At 41.5% G+C, this 20,671-nt stretch overlaps 1 protein-coding gene across 3 annotated transcripts in view; it reads right to left on the bottom strand.

The window, feature by feature from the left end:
* Positions 1-20,671, bottom strand: part of LOC146665409 (actin nucleation-promoting factor WASL-like) — a 30,685-nt gene that overhangs the window by 6,805 nt on the left and 3,209 nt on the right. For 2 of the 3 annotated variants that reach the window (XM_085413037.1, XM_085413036.1), the window contains exons 2-7: positions 15,696-15,830; positions 11,800-11,886; positions 11,443-11,539; positions 10,482-10,505; positions 5,216-5,417; positions 3,330-3,372 (exon numbers count right to left, since the gene is read on the bottom strand). In XM_085413037.1, coding sequence (XP_085269163.1) covers positions 3,330-3,372; positions 5,216-5,417; positions 10,482-10,505; positions 11,443-11,539; positions 11,800-11,886; positions 15,696-15,830 — 588 coding nt within the window. The remainder of the gene's footprint in view (positions 1-3,329; positions 3,373-5,215; positions 5,418-10,481; positions 10,506-11,442; positions 11,540-11,799; positions 11,887-15,695; positions 15,831-20,671) is intronic. The other variant, XM_085413038.1, reaches the window with a different exon arrangement.

The raw sequence follows: 20,671 nt of genomic DNA, 5'->3' as shown, positions 1-20,671 counted from the left end.
GCTGTTCAAAGATGTATCCGGGCTAAGGCTTTAACCTTGTATGTTACTTACTGTCACTGTTTGTCTATGGAAATATTAACTCCTGCTGAAGATCTTCAATTCAGTTTCAATTTAGTCTTATTTATATAGAGCTGAATCACACCAGCAGTGGCCTCAAAGTGCTTTATATTTTAAAGACCCTTTAACTGAATAAAACTGGTTTTAAAAGCTAAACAGCTCCCTGTTTATGTTGGATTGTTTTTTTTAAACTAATAATAGACTTCCTCATGTTCTAGGTCTGATGAGTGTTTAATTTGTCCGCAGTGCAGGAGCTCAGACTGACGCTCAAAGTGCCGTGTGACACCTTGTGGTGAGCAGCAGGAAATGCACACTGGCTGTACCCTGATTCCTGGTATCCAATCAGGTATTTTTATTTTTCTTATGCTTCTGTGCATTAGAAACATTTATCAAAGCTTTAAAGATTATACTAACCTTACAGGTTTTGTTTAAAGGATGCTACTAAAATAGATGTTTTAGCAGCAACTGAGTTTTTTGTTAGTACGATTCATTTCCTGCGCACAGCCTGATCTGCAGTATAACTGCTGTGAGCCATTTTTAACACATTGGTCTATTTCTTCAGAAATCTTTAGACAAAATGTGATTTCTGTAACTCATATGATATGATCAGCTGGAGAGAAGATAACTGACACAGGTCTGGATTAGAGAAAACCCAAAATAAACTCCAACATCTGCATCTTTTTAAAAATCATTAAGGTTATATGCTGTACATTCATTCCAACTTGGAAAAACACTTCAAAGAAACCATTAAAAGCCCAAAATTACCAAAACATTCGCGCCCATGTTGAGTGTATGCAAGCTTCTGATAACAACTGAATGTGAAAACAACAGAAACAGTCTTTACTTGTTAATAATTTTGGATAAAAATGCTTAATGTGATTTACAGAAAAAAATACTTTAATGTTGCTCAGTGGAACTTTGTATAATTTTGTCTATTATCAGACTTCACTGACACATGATGGCTCTCTTACAGCAACAGGAGAGGTGTTTAACTGTTGCTAACAGTAACAGTTTTACATTACCGTATTATCACGACCATAAGGCGCACTGTGCTAAAAGGCGCAGTCTCAGTTATGTGTGCCCTTACTGTATTTAACACACACATAAGGCGCACTGGACCATAGGGCGCATACAAGTACCGTATGCATATTTAAAAATAAAGCGGGAGCAAACCTGAATTCAGTACCTTACTCACATTTCTATTGCCGGTAATCGTCATCATCAACAACACACAAGCATACAAGTGTGCATATTTAAAAATAAAGCAGGAGCAAAACTGAGTTTGGTACTCACATTTTTATTACCAATAATCGTCATCATCAACAACACACAAGCATACAAGTGTGCGTATTTAAAAATAAAGCAGGAGCAAAACAAAGTTTGGTACTCACATTTTTATCATCAATCAAACCCATCGAAGTCCTCATCCTCTGTGTCTGAATTGAACAGCTGCGCTAAATCTCCATCAAACATGCCAGGTTCACTGTCTTCACTGTCAGAGTCACTTTCTGTGCCGTGCGGCTCCTCAGAAACGATGCCGGCTTTTGCGAAAGCTCGAACAACAGTGCCAGCAGACATGTTAGCCCAAGCATCTACAATCCATTGGCAAATTGTGGCGTAACTCGCCCGGCGCTGCCTTCCACTCTTAGTGAAACTGTGGTCTCCACCGGTCATCCATCGCTCCCAGGCCGCTCGCAGCCTTACTTTGAACGGGCGGTTCACACCGATGTCCAGCGGTTGGAGTTCCTTTGTCAGGCCTCCCGGAATGACAGCAAGCTCACAGTTCATTTGCTTCACAAGTTTTTTCACATCGGCTGTGAGATGGGCACGCTACCGTGCTGGTCCCCTTCTTCTCCACAGTGTGACTCACCGGGATGTCAAAAGTGAGCGGGACCTCGTCCATGTTTGTGATGTGGCTGGGCTGGATGTTTTTGTCGCCGATGTGTTTGCGGCAGTAGGAGCAGAAGATGGCCAGCTTTTCCTTATAATCCGCTGGAAGTTGCTGCGCTACCGTAGTCCTGGTCCGGATGGGAAAATGGCACCGTTTCATAAAACGAAAGCACCAAGACGGACCTCCTTGGAAATGTTCAATGTTCATCTCTTCAGCTAGTGAAACTGCTTTTAGCCGAATGGTGACCGTCGAAACGCTTCTCCCGCTCGCTCTTTGCTCGATGATCCACCGCTCGAGTCTTTCCTCCAACTCGGGCCACCTCGCCTTATGTCCGCGGAAACTCACCTGCATCTTCTTGACCTGCCAGAGCTTGTTTTCCAGCTTCCTCCATTTGCGAACCATCGATTCGTTAATCTTAAATTCTCTCGCCGCTGCTCGATTTCCATGTTCCTCCGCGTAGCTGATGGCCTTCAGTTTAAACTGTGCTTCGTAAGCCTGTCTCTTTGCCATTTTCAGGGTTGTTAAAACAACGATGTCCTGCATAATGCACAAACCTGTTCTTTTATACAGGTATGTGCGATTGTCCCGGTATATACGATCAACGCCCACGCTTCACCCTTTAACGTTCTCATGGTGTTCTCTACTACGTCCTCCTTACAACACATAGGGCGCACCGCGCTATAGGGCGCGCCGCACTTTTTGAAGAAAATCTAAGACTTTTAAGTGCGCCTTATGGTCGTGAAAATACGGTAAGCTAAAAAAAACAAAAACACAAAACTAAATTTAAATACTAAATTTAACTAAAAACAATGCCAGAAGCCTTTAGAGAGCGATCTACATGTTGGTCAACTACATTTTAGATATTTCTGTATAATTTTGGAAGGTTGAGCAATTTCTAAAAGTGTATCCTGATCTTGTCGGGACAATAAGTAACTGTGAATGGATCCAAAATGTATCTGAATGGGGCTTGCAGGGACATGACTGATCTGGGCCTAATCAAGTCTGAATCCATCATCCTTATACATTTTGGGTCTGTAAAGTAGACACATAAAGCTTTAAACAAGTACGTTTTAATTAATTGCAAGTCATATAGTAATGTATCATAAATGATCCAGTAACACACAGTAAATGTTGCCAGTACAAGGAAAGCGGAAGACAGCGTGACAGCTACATTATTGCCCACAGAGTCAGCGTTACAAAGATGTAACCTACAGATGTTTTTTTGACCTGACAGAAAATCTCCAAATTCCTTCTGTGCAGGTTCTCAGATGCAGAGCAGGAAGCAACAAGAGCCAAATTTGTGCGATTTCATCAAGCAGCCACCACACAAGTCACTACTGTGCTTGCTTGTGTGTGTGTATATATAAAGGGGGGTACTCACATCAAAACCTGTGTTTGGATCCCAGCCCACATGACCAATGTGCCTGAAGAAGACAGATGTGTAGTGAGATCATGCAAACACGCGTATGTAAGTACACAGAAGAACATCAGCTGGTTAGCATGTGCACATGATACACAGTGAATGCACACACTGCACTCTGATAATGTGGCCATTGAAGGCTCTCAGACGTTAATGTAACATGTTCACTGTTGCCACAAAGGAGCCTATCATTGCTAGATCAGACTGTACAGACACCACAGTCCAAAAACTTTATCATTTGTCATTGTGTTTCAAGTTTTAGGGTGTGTAAAGCAGACTTTTGCTTTTCTGCTGTTCAGTCTCTGCCTACCAGCTAACACCAGCCTTTCTAATCTTGTGTTTTCCAATCAGCAAGCTTGATACAAGATTCTTTATTCGTCACATGCATAGTTATACAAATATAACACGCGGTGAAATGTAACCTGACACAATCCACTGGTCACTGTTATGGTGACCTTGATTCAGCTGCTTTCACAGAAAATCTTTTGGCTGGGTGAGCTACAACTCTATCATGATTACCTGCAGCTGGGAATAGTAGTCTTCCCACTCTGGAGTAGGGCTGTGCGATATGACCAAAATCTCATATCCCGATATAAGACATCTATCGTCCCAATAACGATATAAATCACAAAAATTTAACATTTTTTGTAAATTCTGTGAATCTCGGGCAGCTCGACTTGTGGGAAGTGTTTCCAGCTGGGCGTCATGTAGCTGGAGTCGAGTGTTTTAACCAATGGATGAATCGATACATTTTTAGACATAAGTTGTAAAGGCCGCAGTTTTCTTTGTAAGTATTTATTACACGGCGTGCTGCGGGGAAAAGCCTGTTCTAACGTTTGAGTCTAAGGTTTGTTTTCTAGCACCTGACGGCTCTTTTTTGCTTCTCATCCATAAACACTCTGCATACTCTTTCACGTCATTCAGTTTATTTTGAAAGGTCTCAACAGGATCTTGAGCTTTATTCTGAAAGGTTTATGTGGAAAATAAACAAGCAGACACGCGGTGGTTTTACCGTCGTTGTTGCTAACGACAACGCATAAAAACAGGCACTTGTCCGTCTGTAGTGTGGTTATATTAAATATAAGAGAAAGAGAGAACTTTAAGAAATTAATATAGCCACTACAGTGACCATCAAAATGATGAGAAAATATTGCCGTAAACAGTTTATTTTGCGACACCACAAAACAAACGATAGTGTAAAATGAAACGATAGACGTTTTTATATCGTCAGCCGATATATATCGTTATATCGAACAGCCCTACTTTGGAGATCAACTATGAGCTGGAGGTGTGAATTAGGTCATATTTGTGGGTTTCACAGCGTGGTATGTGTGCATATGTGAGGATATATATGCACATGTGCTAAAGGGACCACGTTTTTAACCCCTACCCTTGTGACAGTAAACAACAGAGAAATAATCAGCTACATCTCGTAGACAATTTTCAACCACACCAACTTAGACTGCAGCTGGTGGTCCTTGTTCTGCTCTCCCACTCACAGCAGATCTCCACAGCAGAACTAGGACTACTGTTGCCAGGTTAAATCTAGGATACTGCAGTTGAAATCTGTTTGGCCACAAGACAAAAGGCCTTAAGAGAGCAGAATGGCCACAAGAGCAGCTTGCCCATATGGAAGAACTGCAGTTACTAAACTGTCAAAATTTGATTGTGCAATAATAAATATTAATAATAAGTAATTTTCTCCATCAACAGATGAAAAAGTTTAACTACATGATAAAATATGTTCATTATTTTAGACATTTGATTTGGTTCAATAAATAAAAAAAAAGTCCTATTTGCTCAGCACTGGAGCACTCAGTACACTGTGTGGTGTGACTCGGACTCACTGGAAGTTGCTCGGCGTGCCGATATCGGCCTTCGTCAGCTTCTTCTTCTTGCCTTTGGTTTTCTTGTCCTTCCGGCTCAGGCCGCTGTGGCTCAGCATGTTGTTGATGTGATATGGCTGTTGATGGCTGTGGGAGTTGTGGAATCGGACATTGTTGATCTCCGGGTTCTTTATGTCTACTGTGGCCACATGCAGAGTTGGGCCTGTGCATGTGGAGGAAGTTAGCAGAAAGAGTTGAAAAAGTAACAACCACTATAATTTTTTTAATGATTTTTAACAACTCAGATTTTTATTGTCACATATTCAGCCAAAAAGTATCTTTGTGTGTGTGTGTGTGTGTGTGTGTGTGTGTGTGTGTGTGTGTGTGTGTGTGTGTGTGTGAGTGAGAGAGAGACACAAAATACAGAGTGAGTGTGATAAGTACTGATGATATATGCTGATGATACAGATGAGTATCGCCAACTCATCAGAAGTAGCTCAATGATCTTCATCGAACTACTACAAACCGCCTACGATGGCTCGACCAGCCAGGTACGCATTCATGACGAAGTGTCCGAAGAATTCCCCATCATGACAGGGGCCCGGCAGGGCGATGTGGTGTCACCGCTGTTGTTCAACATCGTCATCGATGCGATAATGCGCAAAGCATTCGAGGGCCGCCGCGGAGTCCAAGCCTCGACCGATCGATTTATCACCGATCTAATGTTCGCTGACGATAGCGCCATTTTTGCCGAAGACGACACCGAGGCAACTCACATCCTCTATGACATTTCCCGGCACTCCAAACTGTACGGCCTCAAGGTTAACGCCGAGAAGACCAAAGTCCTGACCACCGACGGCTCACCAACGATCGTCCACCTCGATGGTGTGCAGATCAAACAAGTCCAACAATTTCAATATCTGGGGTCCCTCGTCGAGGAGAAGAAAGTGGCATCATCAGTGGAGATACGCTCCAGAATTGGGCAGGCGGCGGCAGCATTTGCTTCCCTGCGCTGGTGCGTCTGGAAGAAGAACAACATCTCATTGGCGACAAAGATCTGCCTTTACCGAACCCTGATCCTGCCCATTCTACTTTACGGCGCAGAGACGTGGACAATGCTCAAACACGACCTGACCAAGCTCGAAGTTTTCCAAATGCGTTGCCTTAGATGCATTCTCGGCGTTTCCCTTCACGACAGTCATTCGAATGACACCATCCTCACCAGCTGCGGCAGCCAACCGACGATCAGCGACCTAATCCAGCGCCGCCGACTCCGTTGGTTTGGCCACATTTGTCGAATGGACCCAAGCCGCTACCCCCATGGCCTACTCTGCTTGACCCGCCCCACCGATTGGAGGGTGCATCGAAATGCACCAAAGAAGACATGGATTAAACAAATCCAGGATGATTTGAAGGCCCTTCGACTTGACCTCGAGCAGGCAAGAACCATCGCCTTAGATCGAAAAGCGTGGAAGATAATCGTTGATCAAGCAAGAGAACCTGCGGCACCTACAGCAGCGTACTGGTTGCGTGGCAGACCACCGCCGCTGGTCGCCCGCTAAGGACAAGAAGAACTCATCAAAACATTGGTAGTGTTGTGGTGTCACTGTTTTAGTTTTTATTTGTCATATGCAAGTTAGCACAGGGTCAACATTGGAATGAAATGTGTTTATGTGCGAGTAAATGAGTTTGTGTGTACATATTTGTATGCATCTTGACATCATGAGTTCAGTATTAGGACAGTGCAAAAACATAAAGGGACATCCATTGTGAGAGATTTAAACCTAGCACAGCACCTCTTGACAGATGCAGCACTAATCATGGCAGCACAGGAACAAGCTCCAAGTACAAGATCCATAGAAACTGGGTGCAGGCTGTGCACAGATGCCCCTGAGACAATCCAGCACATAACAGCAGGGTGCAAGATGCTAGCAGGCAGGGCATACATGGAACGCCATAACCAAGTGGCCGACATAGCATACAGAAACATCTGTGCTGAGTATGGCCTGGAAATCACAAGGTCAAAATGGGAACCCCCCTTATGGTGGTGGAGGATGGCTGAGCTAAGATCCTGTGGGAATTCCAGATACAGACGGACAAAATAGTGGTGGCTAACCAACCGGACATAGTAGTGGTGGACAAGCAGAGGAATACGGCTGTAGTGATACCGAATGAAAGCAACATCAAGAAGAAGGAACATAAGTACCAAGGGCTCAGAGAAGAACTCAAGAAAATGCAAAGAGTGAAGGTAACGGTGGTCCCATTGGTAATCGGAGCACTACGTGCGGTGACTCCCAAGCTAGGCGAGTGACTCCAGCAGATCCCAGGAACAACATTCGAGATCTCTGTCCAGAAGAGTGCAGTCCTAGGAACAGCAAAGATGCTGCGCAGGACCCTCAAGATCCCAGACCTCTGGTAGAGGACCTGAGGTTGAAGGATAAAGATCACCCACCCTTATTTACACAAATATATATATTTTAAAGGCTTAACGCCTGTCTGAGGGAACTGAAACTAAATTCCATGAAATGCTGGTTTGCTCTTAACTCTAGGAAAATAATCCAAGCAAGCGACCCTTTTTGACACTCTTACAGTGCCATCAACATGCCTTGCTATAACCCCATGTACCGATATGACAGAAGGCTGCACTGAGCATTCATGACATATTCTTTTTTTAATGTGCACAATGAACTGTCCATGTTGTTGGTGCAAGCCATACAGTGTGGAAATTCCTTGTAATCTCCACAAACTGAAGTAACATCTGACACAGCCACTAATCCACTAGTAATCTATGTCTGAATCCCTGGTTGCACCCCCACCACACTCCCCAAGAATTCTGGACTTCTACAACTAGACCAACAGGTCTACCTCATCAGCAGCCTAAGGACTAGGGTGGGATGGGGGAGGTGCTTGTTTCCCTGCCTTCAAACAGAGCTGTTGAGGTACTTTTGCTTTGATATCAAAATAAGTACTTTAATAGTACTGACTGAAAAGAAAATACAAAGGATTAATCATTTATAAAATTCTAAAAACTAACATCAAATATCCATCCACACTGATAACCACATTTTACAGCTTCTTAATTAAAGCAAGGACTCAAAAGCAGCCATCATTAACCAATATCCAACCTAATCATTTAGATGAACAAAAATGAAGAACGTGCTAATTTCTATTTTGAAAAAAATTCACAAAACATGAATGAAGTTTAATAAATATTTTAAACTGATGTAATACATAATTATTAATAAGAAGTCCTGGCATTAGCAGGTACAATACACACATAACAATCAGTAATGCACTCAACCACCGTGGCCTGTATGCACGCTCACCATGCAAGGCTCCACAGCTGAAGAAAAAGCATGTTGAAGCGCAGAACAACATTTAGACAAGGTCAAAGGTCAAAGGCACTGCAAAAACACAATACCAACAGTGAAGTTTGGAGGTGGGAACATCATGGTGTGGGGCTGATTTTCAGCATATGGCACTGGCATGCTTCATGTAACTGAAGGAAGGATGAATGGAAAATGTACAGAGACATTCTTGATAAAAACCTGCTGCCATCTACCAGAATGATGAAGATGAAATGAGTGTGGATGTCTCAGCAAGACAATGATTCCAAACACACAGAAAGAAAGAAATTCAAGTTGCTAGAACGGCCCAGCCAATCATCTGACCTAAATCCAGTTGAAAATCACTGGAAAGCACTAAAGCTCAGAGTTTATAGACGGGGCCCACAGAACCTTCAGGACTGTTTGTGGGGAAGAACGGGGCCAAAATCAGACCTGAGCAATACATATGACTAGTTTCTCCATACTTGAAGATGTTATCACCAACAAAGGCTTTTGTATGAAGTATTAAAACCCACACCAGAGGGTTTAAAGAGAACAACAGAAAGCGTGTGGTCTACATACGGCACAGAAAGGTTTCTCCATAAACCAGATTTAACCTGCTTCACTCTGTCAGTGTGAGAGCCAGACTGTGAAACAATGCTGCCAATGTGTTAGGAAACAGTCTAATGGCATTTCTCAAACACACACACACACTAACACACACACACACGTTCTGTAGGACGAACGCTGTTGTCATCACTGTCTCGCCTATGCGGTCATACAAGGAGGTCCTTCTACAAGACCAGTGTTTGCCAGTTTGATCAACACTGCTCTTAAACACTGGATAATGGGAAATGGACTGGTTCATATATAGCGCTTTTCTACTTTGAGCACTTAAAGTGTTTTACACAACTAGCCTCACTCACCCATTCACAAATTTACACCCATTGCACAATCTAACATTCAAGTGCATTCAGACTCCGATGGATGATAATATGTTGGCCCAAGGATATCTGGCATGCAACCACCAACCTTCCCCGTTAGTATGTGACCTGCTCTACCACCTGAGCTACAGCCACTCCTACAGCCACTGCAGCTCTGAACTGTTCTAGAAATAACTAGCTGAACTGGACATCAGCTGGTTCTTATTCTATATCCTAGTACAAAGTCAATGGATTCCTTACCAATCGCCATCAAAACTGTCTGAAGTTCATGTGTTTAACAGCTTTCATTTAATGGTCTCTCCACTGTAACCATCAAAACCCACACAAGCAAGTTCAAACAGATATTCCAACTGCTAATTCACTCAGTAATTTTCAAAATACACACACAAAGAACAAAACAAAACAAAAAATAGAAGGTCAATAGTAGCAATCGGGTGCATTTGTTGGGCATATTTGGTGGTTTATAAGCAGATGATCTATATGTACGAAACGGCAGTTTCTGAAATCTAAGTGTTACTAATGTTTAGGAGGTGTATTTACAGAAAGACCTGTCAAACCACCATTTAATTCAATGTAGCAAAAGAGATTACATGAAAACTGAACCAAGAAACTAAAAGCTCAACATGTATTTGCGCACAGATAATTACTGCAGTCCTGGCTTAGATTCTTAGAATTCATTTATTTAGAATAGTAACCTGCTAATATTGGAAATGATTGAGTGCCTATATTCTTGGTTATTCAGTGCTTCATATGCTACAGTTTTAGCATATTTCTATCAATCCTCTATTGAATCCTTGGATAACTGAAGCGTTTACTTTGCCATTTCTCCACATGTTGCATCTTGCTGTATTTCTTTGGGGGTTTTTTTACTTCAGGGGATGAATGACATCCTCATTTTATTCATTTCTATGTACTTGTTATTGAATTTTTTAAAGCCTGAATAAGAAAAATAATTTTTACAAAATTAACTAAAGTTAAGAGCCTACGTAAGCAAAACTTATTAAGAGTTTAACATACCATTTTTAGGGTCGCCTCTTTTCTCTGCAAAAGAAAAATTAACAGAATTATGGTTTCAGAAAAGTAATCACGAGTCAGCAATCTTTAGAATGTATGAAGCGGAACTTATTAAGAGGTTTTAGTGAGAAAAAAAAAAAAGAGTCAGAAAAGTGCTTTTTAGGTTCAGTTAGTTCTGTTAAAGCCCTAAGCTGCAGAAATGCTGCTTCACATATGAAAAAGCATTTTAATAGAGCAGTCAGGTTATTCTTGGCCTGAGCAGAAAAAGAAGAGAAGCAAAATATTTGAAAGCTCAACTGTGTTTGCCATACAGCGTCCTGCCAGCTGTGCCAGCCCCGTGAGCCTTTGAACCCTCAGTCATCGTCACAGTTTGAGAGGTGCACTTCAAAAGGCCAACATGCTGGAAGGAGCTGAAGGGAAGTTAGAGGAGCCTCACAGCAGAGACATTTACTCTACTGAGAAAGACTGACAGCTTTACAGCAGCAGAGAGAAAGAGATGGAGCACACAGCAGCGAAGCGAAAGAAAAAATAGAAATAGGGGAACAAAACCCCACAGAAACAAACAAAAACACAGTCCCAAACCAAACCTGTCAGTGGAAACCACAGCTTGATGACTGATATGAGAGGTGATTTTTTTTTTCTTCCGAGAAATACTTTTGGTGAGGATCAGTCCTCTACAAGCCTTCCACTGCTAGTGTCCGGAGAGTCAGTGCTATTCACAGCTCAAAGTAGAGCTGTTTTTACTTTCACCACTAAACAATCCTGCACTTTTAACTACCTCCCCTCCCTTTTCTAACAGTGTGCCAAACTCTAAGTCAGCCCCAAACCTGCCTTTAAGGCAGTGACTTCTGAGCCGCATTCAGGCTGAGTGAGCAAAAGATAAGGTGTGTTCTCCAATAAAAGTTGTGAAAGGTTAAACCAATTGAGGAAGAACACAAAGACAAACTGATACATTAAAGTTCACCTATTTTCCGCTGTCGTCGGTTGAGCAAGTCATCAATGGTGGCTCTGAATCGTTTGGCTTCTTCTTCGCTGGCGAAGTTCAAGCCAATCTGACATGTCTGAAAGAAAGAGAAAGGGTGAAATGTGATTCTAACAGCTTTCTCTGAAGAACAGAAAAACTGTGCAACATTAAATCGTAATACACTGTAGGTGGATAAAGACAAGCCTGACAACTGATATTTGGAAATATGAAAGAACCACACAGCCTTATTTTATGCTGATAAAATTCTTGGTGAGAATAGACTCTAAAAACAGGAAGACTAATCATCTGCTGTAGACATTCAAGTCTTGAAGAAGTCAAAAGAAAACAAACACTTACATCTCCTGCAAATGTAATGAAGTAGGGTCTGGAGTTGCTGATGAAGAAGTTGTGGTAGAGTTCCTGTTCGAACATCATTTTCCCTTCCTACAGAAAAAAATTACGGAAAAATGAAATTGAAAAAAAAAAAAAAGTTCAGAAAAAAAATCTGACTTCTAATCCTCTACAACTTAAATTCATACTCCCAACAACCCAAAGAGAGATTTAAGAGCTGGCTGCTTGTTCAAGAAATTAAATGTCTTCTGGAAGACAATGATGCATTTTGGTATCCTTGAACACACCTCCATAAGGAGCTCACCTCCACTTAGTTAAATGAAAAAAAAAAAAAAAAAAAAAAATCACCAACAACACAACCAACAAGAAACTGCCAAATATTTGCAGCATGCATTTTCTATCTACAAGTAGGGCTGGGCCGTTAATTAGAAATTCAATTAAAAATTTGGCTTTGAACACAATCAAACAATTTAAATATGATAAAACAATTACTTATAATTTTTAAGCATAAAACTTGAGCCCTGCCTCTCACCCTATGACAGCTGGGATAGGCTCCTGCGCCCCCCCACGATCCCGAAAAGGATAAGCGAAAGCGAATGGACGGACTTGTATTTTATGTTGTGTAATAAATTAAACGCAACGCCTTTTTTCATATCAGTACGTTTACTTCAGCTCCAGCCGAGATGACGGAAGAGTACTTTTGGTCAACGAGCACTGACTAGAGGAAGTAAAAGTTACAAAAAGGTTTTTCAAATCAATTTTATTTATATGGTGCCAAATCACAACAACAATTGCTTCAAGGTGCCTTTTCTGCAGGTGTCTCAGCATTTCCTAGTTTCTGTTACTCAGTCCATGGGACTGAGGTGCTGGGTTTATTATTGGCCCTGCCATCGCACTACCTATAGTTATAATACAGGTCATCTGAGATGCAAGTCTGCCGTCACCTGCACCCACAGACCACCCTCGGTGATCAATACCTACTCGTCTGGTCCACAAACAGTATAAAAAATAAACATAGTTTACAGATCTGAAAAGTGAAGCAAAATAGCTTAAACCTGAATTCTATTTAATAGCCACGAGGAGACAATACTTCTGGCTGCAAATACACTCTGAAAAATACTTTCCGCTGAGTTAATGAGTAAAGATAACGAGTTTATCAGTCACTTATTTTGGGTCATACTGAATAGTACTGACTGGTCATACAGTGTTTCAGAAAGGCAGATTATCCCTGTTACATTCATGGCTAAACGTGAATGTAACAGGGATGGTAACAGTCAGACCCTCCTCTCTCCTGTCACATCTAGTTCAATCAACAGATGGTTTGTTAGCTTAATGCAATCTTATACTTCTGAAATAAAACCTGACCAAAATAATCATGACTGTCCTTCTTGTCATAATTCAGCATTCCTTGATTCTGATAAGTGAGCAGTGTTTTTTCCCATTAGAAAGAGAAAATAAATATATACATGCATATAGAGCAGGGCGATATGGCCAAAAATATTTATCACGATATATATTTGAAAATTTGCGATAACGATATAACTGACGATATAATTGATGCGAGACAAAATACAACTCCACAACATTACTAGCGCAAAAAGACAACCTTCCATTTATTTTCACTTAAACAAGAAGCTGGTTTTTATGTACATTAAAGCTTTATAAAAATGTAACAGTGCAAATGCAAATTCCTTGCTGAAAGTTTAACCAAAAGGCATTTCCAGTAGAAATGGGCTGACATATCCTGAGCATAACCATGTATAATATCCACTGAAGTTAAAAAGAGGTGCTTTGCAACATTAAACTGCAGTGTGCAGTACGCATTTTTCGGACCATAAGGTGCACGGGATTATAAGGCACATTAAGCGAAACAAAGCAGTCAGATAAATCAAACTTTATTAAACTCGTTCTTCTTGCTTCCTCCACTTCTGTACCATTGATTCATTAATGTTGAATTCTCTGGCAGCTGCTCTATTCCCATGTTGTTGCAGTATATTAATGACTAACCTCGTATTGTGGATGGATTATCTCAGTTGTTCTCCTGACTGAAGTTTGGTCCGTTTACAGCATCCTGCCATGCGATTGCATTTGTCTCTAACTATCAGGAACCTTAACGTTAACTTTTATAAGTGGAAAAGTGTTAGTGTTTGTCCTCCAGCTTCACTGTTTACGTTATGCTAACATAGCTGTGTCGCTAGCGATCAGGTAGCACATCATTATATACCAGCTAGCCCAACTTCAGTAACCCTACAAACGTCACTGCTGTTTAGTTTCCTGTCTTCATTTATGTTGGAAGTGATAGCAGAGCTGTACGTTTGAATTTTTTCAGAAATCTCTCAGTCAGAACATGCTATATCATGCTTAGGTAACTAGCGAGCTAACTTCCGCTAGCTTCCTGCTAACTTCTAACTCCGTTAAATGTAATAAATTTTGTTTTCATGGATGCCTGGAAGTTAAACTTCATAGTTACACCTGGTAAAGCAGCAATGCTGATCGTTTTATTAAAGATGAAAGAATTTAGACAGTTTTTAACTCTCAGTGATGCTGCAGTGTTCGTTTGACCTGAAGTATACGGAGTTTAGGACCCAGATTACTCCCAGATTTAAGAGCATCTTAGTCCGACAAATACGACAATAACGACGGCCGCTTGCATGTTCTGCAAAAAAATGTGCTTTGTCGTGTATCTGACGGACAAACACCAAACCAGTTCCACATCACTGAAGTTGCACCGTTTTTTACAAACCAATTCTGGTTCATCTGTTTCACTCAACAATCGGCCATGTGCGTATGAAAACAAAGGCACTGCGCATGCTCGTTTTACTCATATTCTATCGCGATATTTCATTTTCCTATCGTTGTCTAACATTATACCATTACCATGAATGGTATAATATGGCCCAGCCCTACATGGATATATATACAGCTTAAGTCCACACTGATATTACTTTGAGAGCCTGTATCCGCCTCAGGCAGTAACCACACATCTGATAATTCATTTTGATCCATTTGAGATGTACAACTGAATGTACATCATATATAAAGTGCTGTTCTAATTAAGTCAGTGAACACACAGAGTAAATGTGAAAAGTCTGGCCACAACCCTCCACAGAAGCACTGAGAAAAAAAACTAAACAATTTTGTTCCAAGCACTATTCTTGAATAAAGTCTTGATGCATGCTCAATCATCCAGGAGAGGAAATCCCAAAAAGTTGATTCTGTTTATCTGGACGTAGCGTTTTCAGTGGGAGAAACGTTTCCACACTCATCCAGGTGACTTCTTCAGTCTCAGCTGACTGCAGGTTTCCCCAATCTTATAAACAGTTCATTTGCACAATAACTGAAACTAGCACCACTGGCAAACAGCGTTATTGCTGTTTTTGTTGATCAGTGGTCATCACAATTTGCATATTAATGATCAAGGAACTGACCTCACAGCCCATTGTTTGCCAGTGGTGCTAGTTTCAGTTATTGTGCAAATGAACTGTTTATAAGATTGGGGAAACCTGCAGTCAGCTGAGACTGAAAAAGTCACCTGGATGAGTGTGGAAACGTTTCTCCCACTGAAAACGCTACGTCCAGATAAACAGAATCAACTTTTTGGGAATCTAAGTAACCCCCTTTAAATCCGTGTTCTTATTTCTTTTACAAACAAGATATGACTGTTTGTGAACATTAGAGGCAGATTCTATTAAATGCACCGATTGCCTGTTTCCAGTGCTGTAACCACTGCTAAGCTAACTGGCAGCAGGTTCATATTTCAGTTTTTCTTCTGACAGAAAGCAAAGAGGAAGAAAGAAGAAAAAGAAAATTCCAAAAATGTGAAAATAATCATTTAAGATGCATCTTTCAACTATTCTGCGGTGTTTAAAGCTTTTGGATTGTTTCCGTTTGGTGTCACTCACCTTGATGTCAAAGACTCTGATGAAGTAGGATCTCTGAGGGTTGTCCTTGACAAGGCAGACCACTCCACAGCACCTCTTCACCCAGTTACAGCTCCTCTCAGCACCATACACCTGGACCACTGCTGAACACAGAGTCTGAAGCACAGATATGATGGTTAATATCATCACCTTTGTGATTTACAGAAAGAACAAAGACAACTACAGAAAAGAAGGTTACGTTGCTGAAAATGTAACCACTTTATCTCCCTCCATTTTTTCTTTAAGATTTTACAGACACACAATGTTCTTTAGTATATACCTGTAAACTCCATGTGTGACAAATGGAGGAGGAAACATACACTATGCAAAACCTTCAAACAGCCACAATTACAGCTGGGAGGAGAAATAGAGTTGGTTATCAGGGAAACACTGAGACCTTTGGAAATCAGATTATATATGTCAAATGCATTCTACCTTAACAGGGAGTCACAAATATCAAAGGCTATCAAAGGCCCTACACTGATTCGTGAGTTGTGACTCAGCTGTATTGATGTAGTCACAAACAAAACAAGAACTCTGATGACAAATGGCTGACTTTACATTTACATTAGGTGAAAAGTGAAGGACTTGTAACTCTTATACACCGATTCCCAACTTCAGGAGGGTAAAACTTAAAAGTACTGACACCGCCTCATTGTCTTACACTTTTCCACAGTGTTTTAACAACAACAAGAGGAGTCCAGCTGCAGTAGTCAGCACTGCACAGGTTTCAAACAGCTCCAGTTTGTGGTTTCTGCAGAGGTTGCACAGTGTTTGATGCACTGCCATGATTCCTCTGCAGTGGAAGTAACTCCGGCTGCTGAGGAAGTTAAGAGGAAATGTCACTGCGTCCTTTCCATCTGTAATTTATAGGTGTAGGTCAAAGGAACAGGTGCAAACACTTTTCAGCAGGAAATCACCAATCAGCATCCCCCAGAAAAGGTCAAAATGTGTTCCTTAAAACCTTAAATTAAAAGCATCTAAATTCTTACAGAGGAGAAGAATGCAGCAATGAACACAGACAGTGGTGACACTGCAGCCTCTGCAAGCTAAGATCTTAGCATCTGTTAACGATGAACGCAAAAATCAATATCTCAGTCATTTTTATATCATTAGCAGCCTGGCTGCTTCCTGTTAAACTCCTGATAGTGCCTACTACCATGAGTTCGTGCTAAAAATGTGTACATGCATTAATCACTGAAGACGTAACTGATTTGAGCAGTTAGTATTATGTAGCAAATCACAGTCACCTCAAGGCACTTTATATTGCAAGGCAAACACCCTATAATAATACAGAAAAAACTACAATACTCAGATGGCCCCCACAAGCAAGCATTTGGCAACAGTGGGAAGGTAAAACTCCCTTTTAGCAAGAAGAAATCACTGGCAGAACCAGGTACAGGGAGGGGCAGCCATCTGCTGCAGCCAGTTGGGGTTGAAGGGAAGAGAAAAAATAAGAAAAGAAAAAAAGAGCACGAAAAAGAACCAGAGATTATTAATAACTCATGATTAAATGCCTGGCGTCTAAACACAGCGAGTGAAAAAAGGTGAGTGAATAAGAAATACTCTGTGCATCATGGGAAGTCCCCAGTAGACTAGGCCTATTGCAACAAAACTAAGGAAGGATTCAGGTCCAGTCCTACTTGCTTTATCAAAAAGGAAGGTTTATCTATTGTTGTGATCCAAATTGGAAGCAGAAGAGGGGCTTTATAGCTGAAGGCTCTGGCTCCCATTCTGCTTTCAATTTTCTAGGAACCACAAGTTTAGCCTGCAGTCCAAGAGCAAAGAGCTCGCTTATGGTGTTATGGTACTATGAGATCTTTTAAGATAAAATGGGGCCTGATTATTTAAGACCTTTTATGCGATGAGAAGGATTTTAATTAGATTCTGGATTTAACAGGAAGCCAGTGAGGAGAAGCCAGTTTGGGAGAAATATGCTCTCTCTTTTCTAATCTCTGTCAGTATTCTTGCTCAAGCATTTCAGATCAAATGAAGGCTTTTCAGAGTTTTTTTGGGGGGGACATTTTGATAATAATGAATTTCACTAGCCTAGCCTAGAAGTATAAAATGCATCAACTAGTTTTTCAGCATCACTCTGAGATAGGATGTTTAGAGATATTACACAGATGCAAGAAAGCAGTTCCACATATTTTTGTTTAATTTGCGCAGTGTTACTCAGTGATACTAGCAGCCAAGGTAATGCCATCCAGAGTGAGTATCTGGTTAGATGCCATGTTTGTAATATTTATTTTGCTATATAAGGACAATAACCTCAGTTTTATCTGAACTTAGAAGTGGGAAAATGATCATCCAGTTGGCAAGATAAGTGGGCCAGAGAGAGCTTGAAGTCACCCCGGCTTACCTCTAATCACATCTGAGAGAGGGAAAAAGGTCTTAACATTCAACCTTTTATGTTTAAAATGATACAGACTGTTAGTCTTGGTAGCAGGGGATCGGTCCGCCAGGGCCTCCGCTCCTGGCCACCGCCTGACACACACTGCACCAGACCCCTACAGCACCTCCTGTGGGTGGTGGGCCTACAGAAGGATGGGCCCATGTCCCTTTTTCAGGTTGTGTCCAGACAGGCCCCATGGACTGAGGCCTGGCCACCAGACACTCGCCCTTGGGCACCCTCTACGGGCCCAGCTCCAGGGCAGGGCCCCAGTAACCCTATCCCAGTCAGGGTGAACTGTTCCTCTGATTGTTATCGCTATGTCTGGTCCTTCACCCAGGACCAATTTGCCATGGGAGACCGTACAGGAGGCAAAAGTCCCCTGAGAACATAGCCCCTGGGATCCCTGGGACACAAACCTCTCAAGCATGATAAGGTAGCGATTCACGGAAAAGGGTGGAGTACCCACTGTGGGACAGAGACGAACTGATGTCCCAAGTGGAGGAGTTTAAATATCTCAGGGTCTTGTTCACGAGTGAAGGGAGAAGGGAGCGGAAGATCAACAGATGGATTGGTGCTGTAGCTGCAATGATGGGGATGCTCTACCGGCCTGTTGTGGTGAAGAGAGAGCTGAGTGTAAAAGCAAAGCTCTCAATTTACTTGTCGATCTACGTCCTTTTCCTCACCTATGGTCACGAGCTGTGAGTAGTAACCGAAAGAACGAGATCGCGGATACAAGCGGCAGAAATGAGCTTCCTCTGAAGGGTGGCTGGTCTCTCCTTTAAAGACAGGGTCAGAAGTTCGGCCATCCGGGACAGGCTCAGAATAGAGCCGCTGATCTGCCACACTGAAAGGAGCAAGTTAAGGTGATTTGGGCATCTGACAAGGATGCCTCCTGGGTGAGTCCTGGATGAGGGGCATGTCCCACCGGGAGGAGGCCGGGAGGCCAAGGCGCACTTATTCTCTTAACCTTTTTCCTCACAAAGATCAGAACAAGGTCAGCATTATCTCAGAGTAGGTTAATTAGATATGTATAATTCAAGTGATTTGATTTTGTTTTTATTAGTATTATTTGATTCTGCTTTTGTTTTACTGATTCTAAATTACTTTAATAAAATATCCTGCATCACAAAAGTCTACATTATGGACATTACCTTTTTAGCCCTTTGTTAAACAGTACAGGTAAAAACCCGAGTATTAATCTGCTTTAATATAAATAGCTCTTAGAGGCCACTTCAGCCTTACAAAAGTAACAGACCCCTGGGACTTTCCCAAGTCACTAAATGAAACCAATGATTTTCCAAGAGAACCTATCTGGAGGGGAGCTGCCATTAACAAGTGTGGCTACTGGATGCCAGGCCTGCAAGGGTACTCAGACTCCCGTTTTTTCGCATGAGAGGAGGCAGGGTAGACACCTGGAGAGCTTTTGAGGCAGTTAGAATTGGGCAAGTCCCCTCACCCATCAGCTCCACATAAGCTCTGTACTGCCTACTGGGTAAGATCCATGGGATCAGAGATTAGGATTAATTTGACGGAGCTGTATTGGGGTGCTGGTCCTACAGATCGACACAGGTCTTAATGTCTTTAAGACATTCCTGCAGTTTAACTAAATGAATGAAAATCTATGCTATGCCTTCAAATGGTACTGCCTAAAGGAAGCCTATACAATGTACATAAAAGTGGTTCTAGCACAGAACCCTGTGGAACTCAATAATTAACCTGTGTGTGAAGAAGACGCTCCAATTACGTGAACCAATTGGAGTCGGTCAGATATATATGATTCAAACCAATGCAGCACAGTAACACTCACAGCATGTTCTAATCTCTGTAATAATACAATATGTTCAATGGTATCGAACGAGGTCTAGCAGGACAAGAACAGAGACGAGTTCACAAGAAGACCATAAGTAACCTTCACTAATCCTGTTAGTGTAGTGAGATGAATTTTGAAACCTGACTGGAAATCTTAAATTAAACCTCTCTGCAGATTATCAGTTATCTGTTTTACAACTGCTTTTTCAAGAAATTCTGAGATAAAATAAAGGTTGGACATCGGCCTAAGCTAAGACAGTTCGGTCAAGTGATTGTTTAATTCCAGCCACCTTAAAGGCCTGTTGTACATAACCCAACAGGCTTCTCGGCTTTTTTAATTATTGTTGAACAGCCCAGCCTTGAACACAGCACATTAACACCATGTACAGGTAATGCTGACAGACTGTCAATCTACTTATTTTCAAAGAAGGAAACCAGAGAGAAAAATCAATTGGAGAGAAAGAGTCTGACTAAATATCACCTATTACCCTATGATATCATAATGTTGCTGGGGAGACATCATCATATTGCAATTAAAAAAAGAAGGAAAAAAAAAGGCTGACGTCAGCGTGTTGTAATTAAAAAAAAGTTTTAGAAAACACAAGAGCTATTCCTTGTGCTGTCTGAGTGTTTTTGTGTTTTCTTGAATTTTATTTGTGAAGAATATAGACAGTTTAATATTACAGGAATGCTTGGTTCAGTGTTCTGACTCTTATCCTGACTACAGTGCTAAAAAGAAACCCTGGGTTGTCCT

This window comes from Rhamphochromis longiceps, linkage group LG7 (genome assembly GCF_057381845.1).
Source record: "Rhamphochromis longiceps isolate RC_006_pf linkage group LG7, R_longiceps_female_GT1.1, whole genome shotgun sequence".
NCBI lineage: Eukaryota > Metazoa > Chordata > Actinopteri > Cichliformes > Cichlidae > Rhamphochromis > Rhamphochromis longiceps.
The sequence above is the reverse complement of the archived record's forward strand: the minus strand, read 5'-3'. Positions and strand labels throughout refer to the sequence as shown.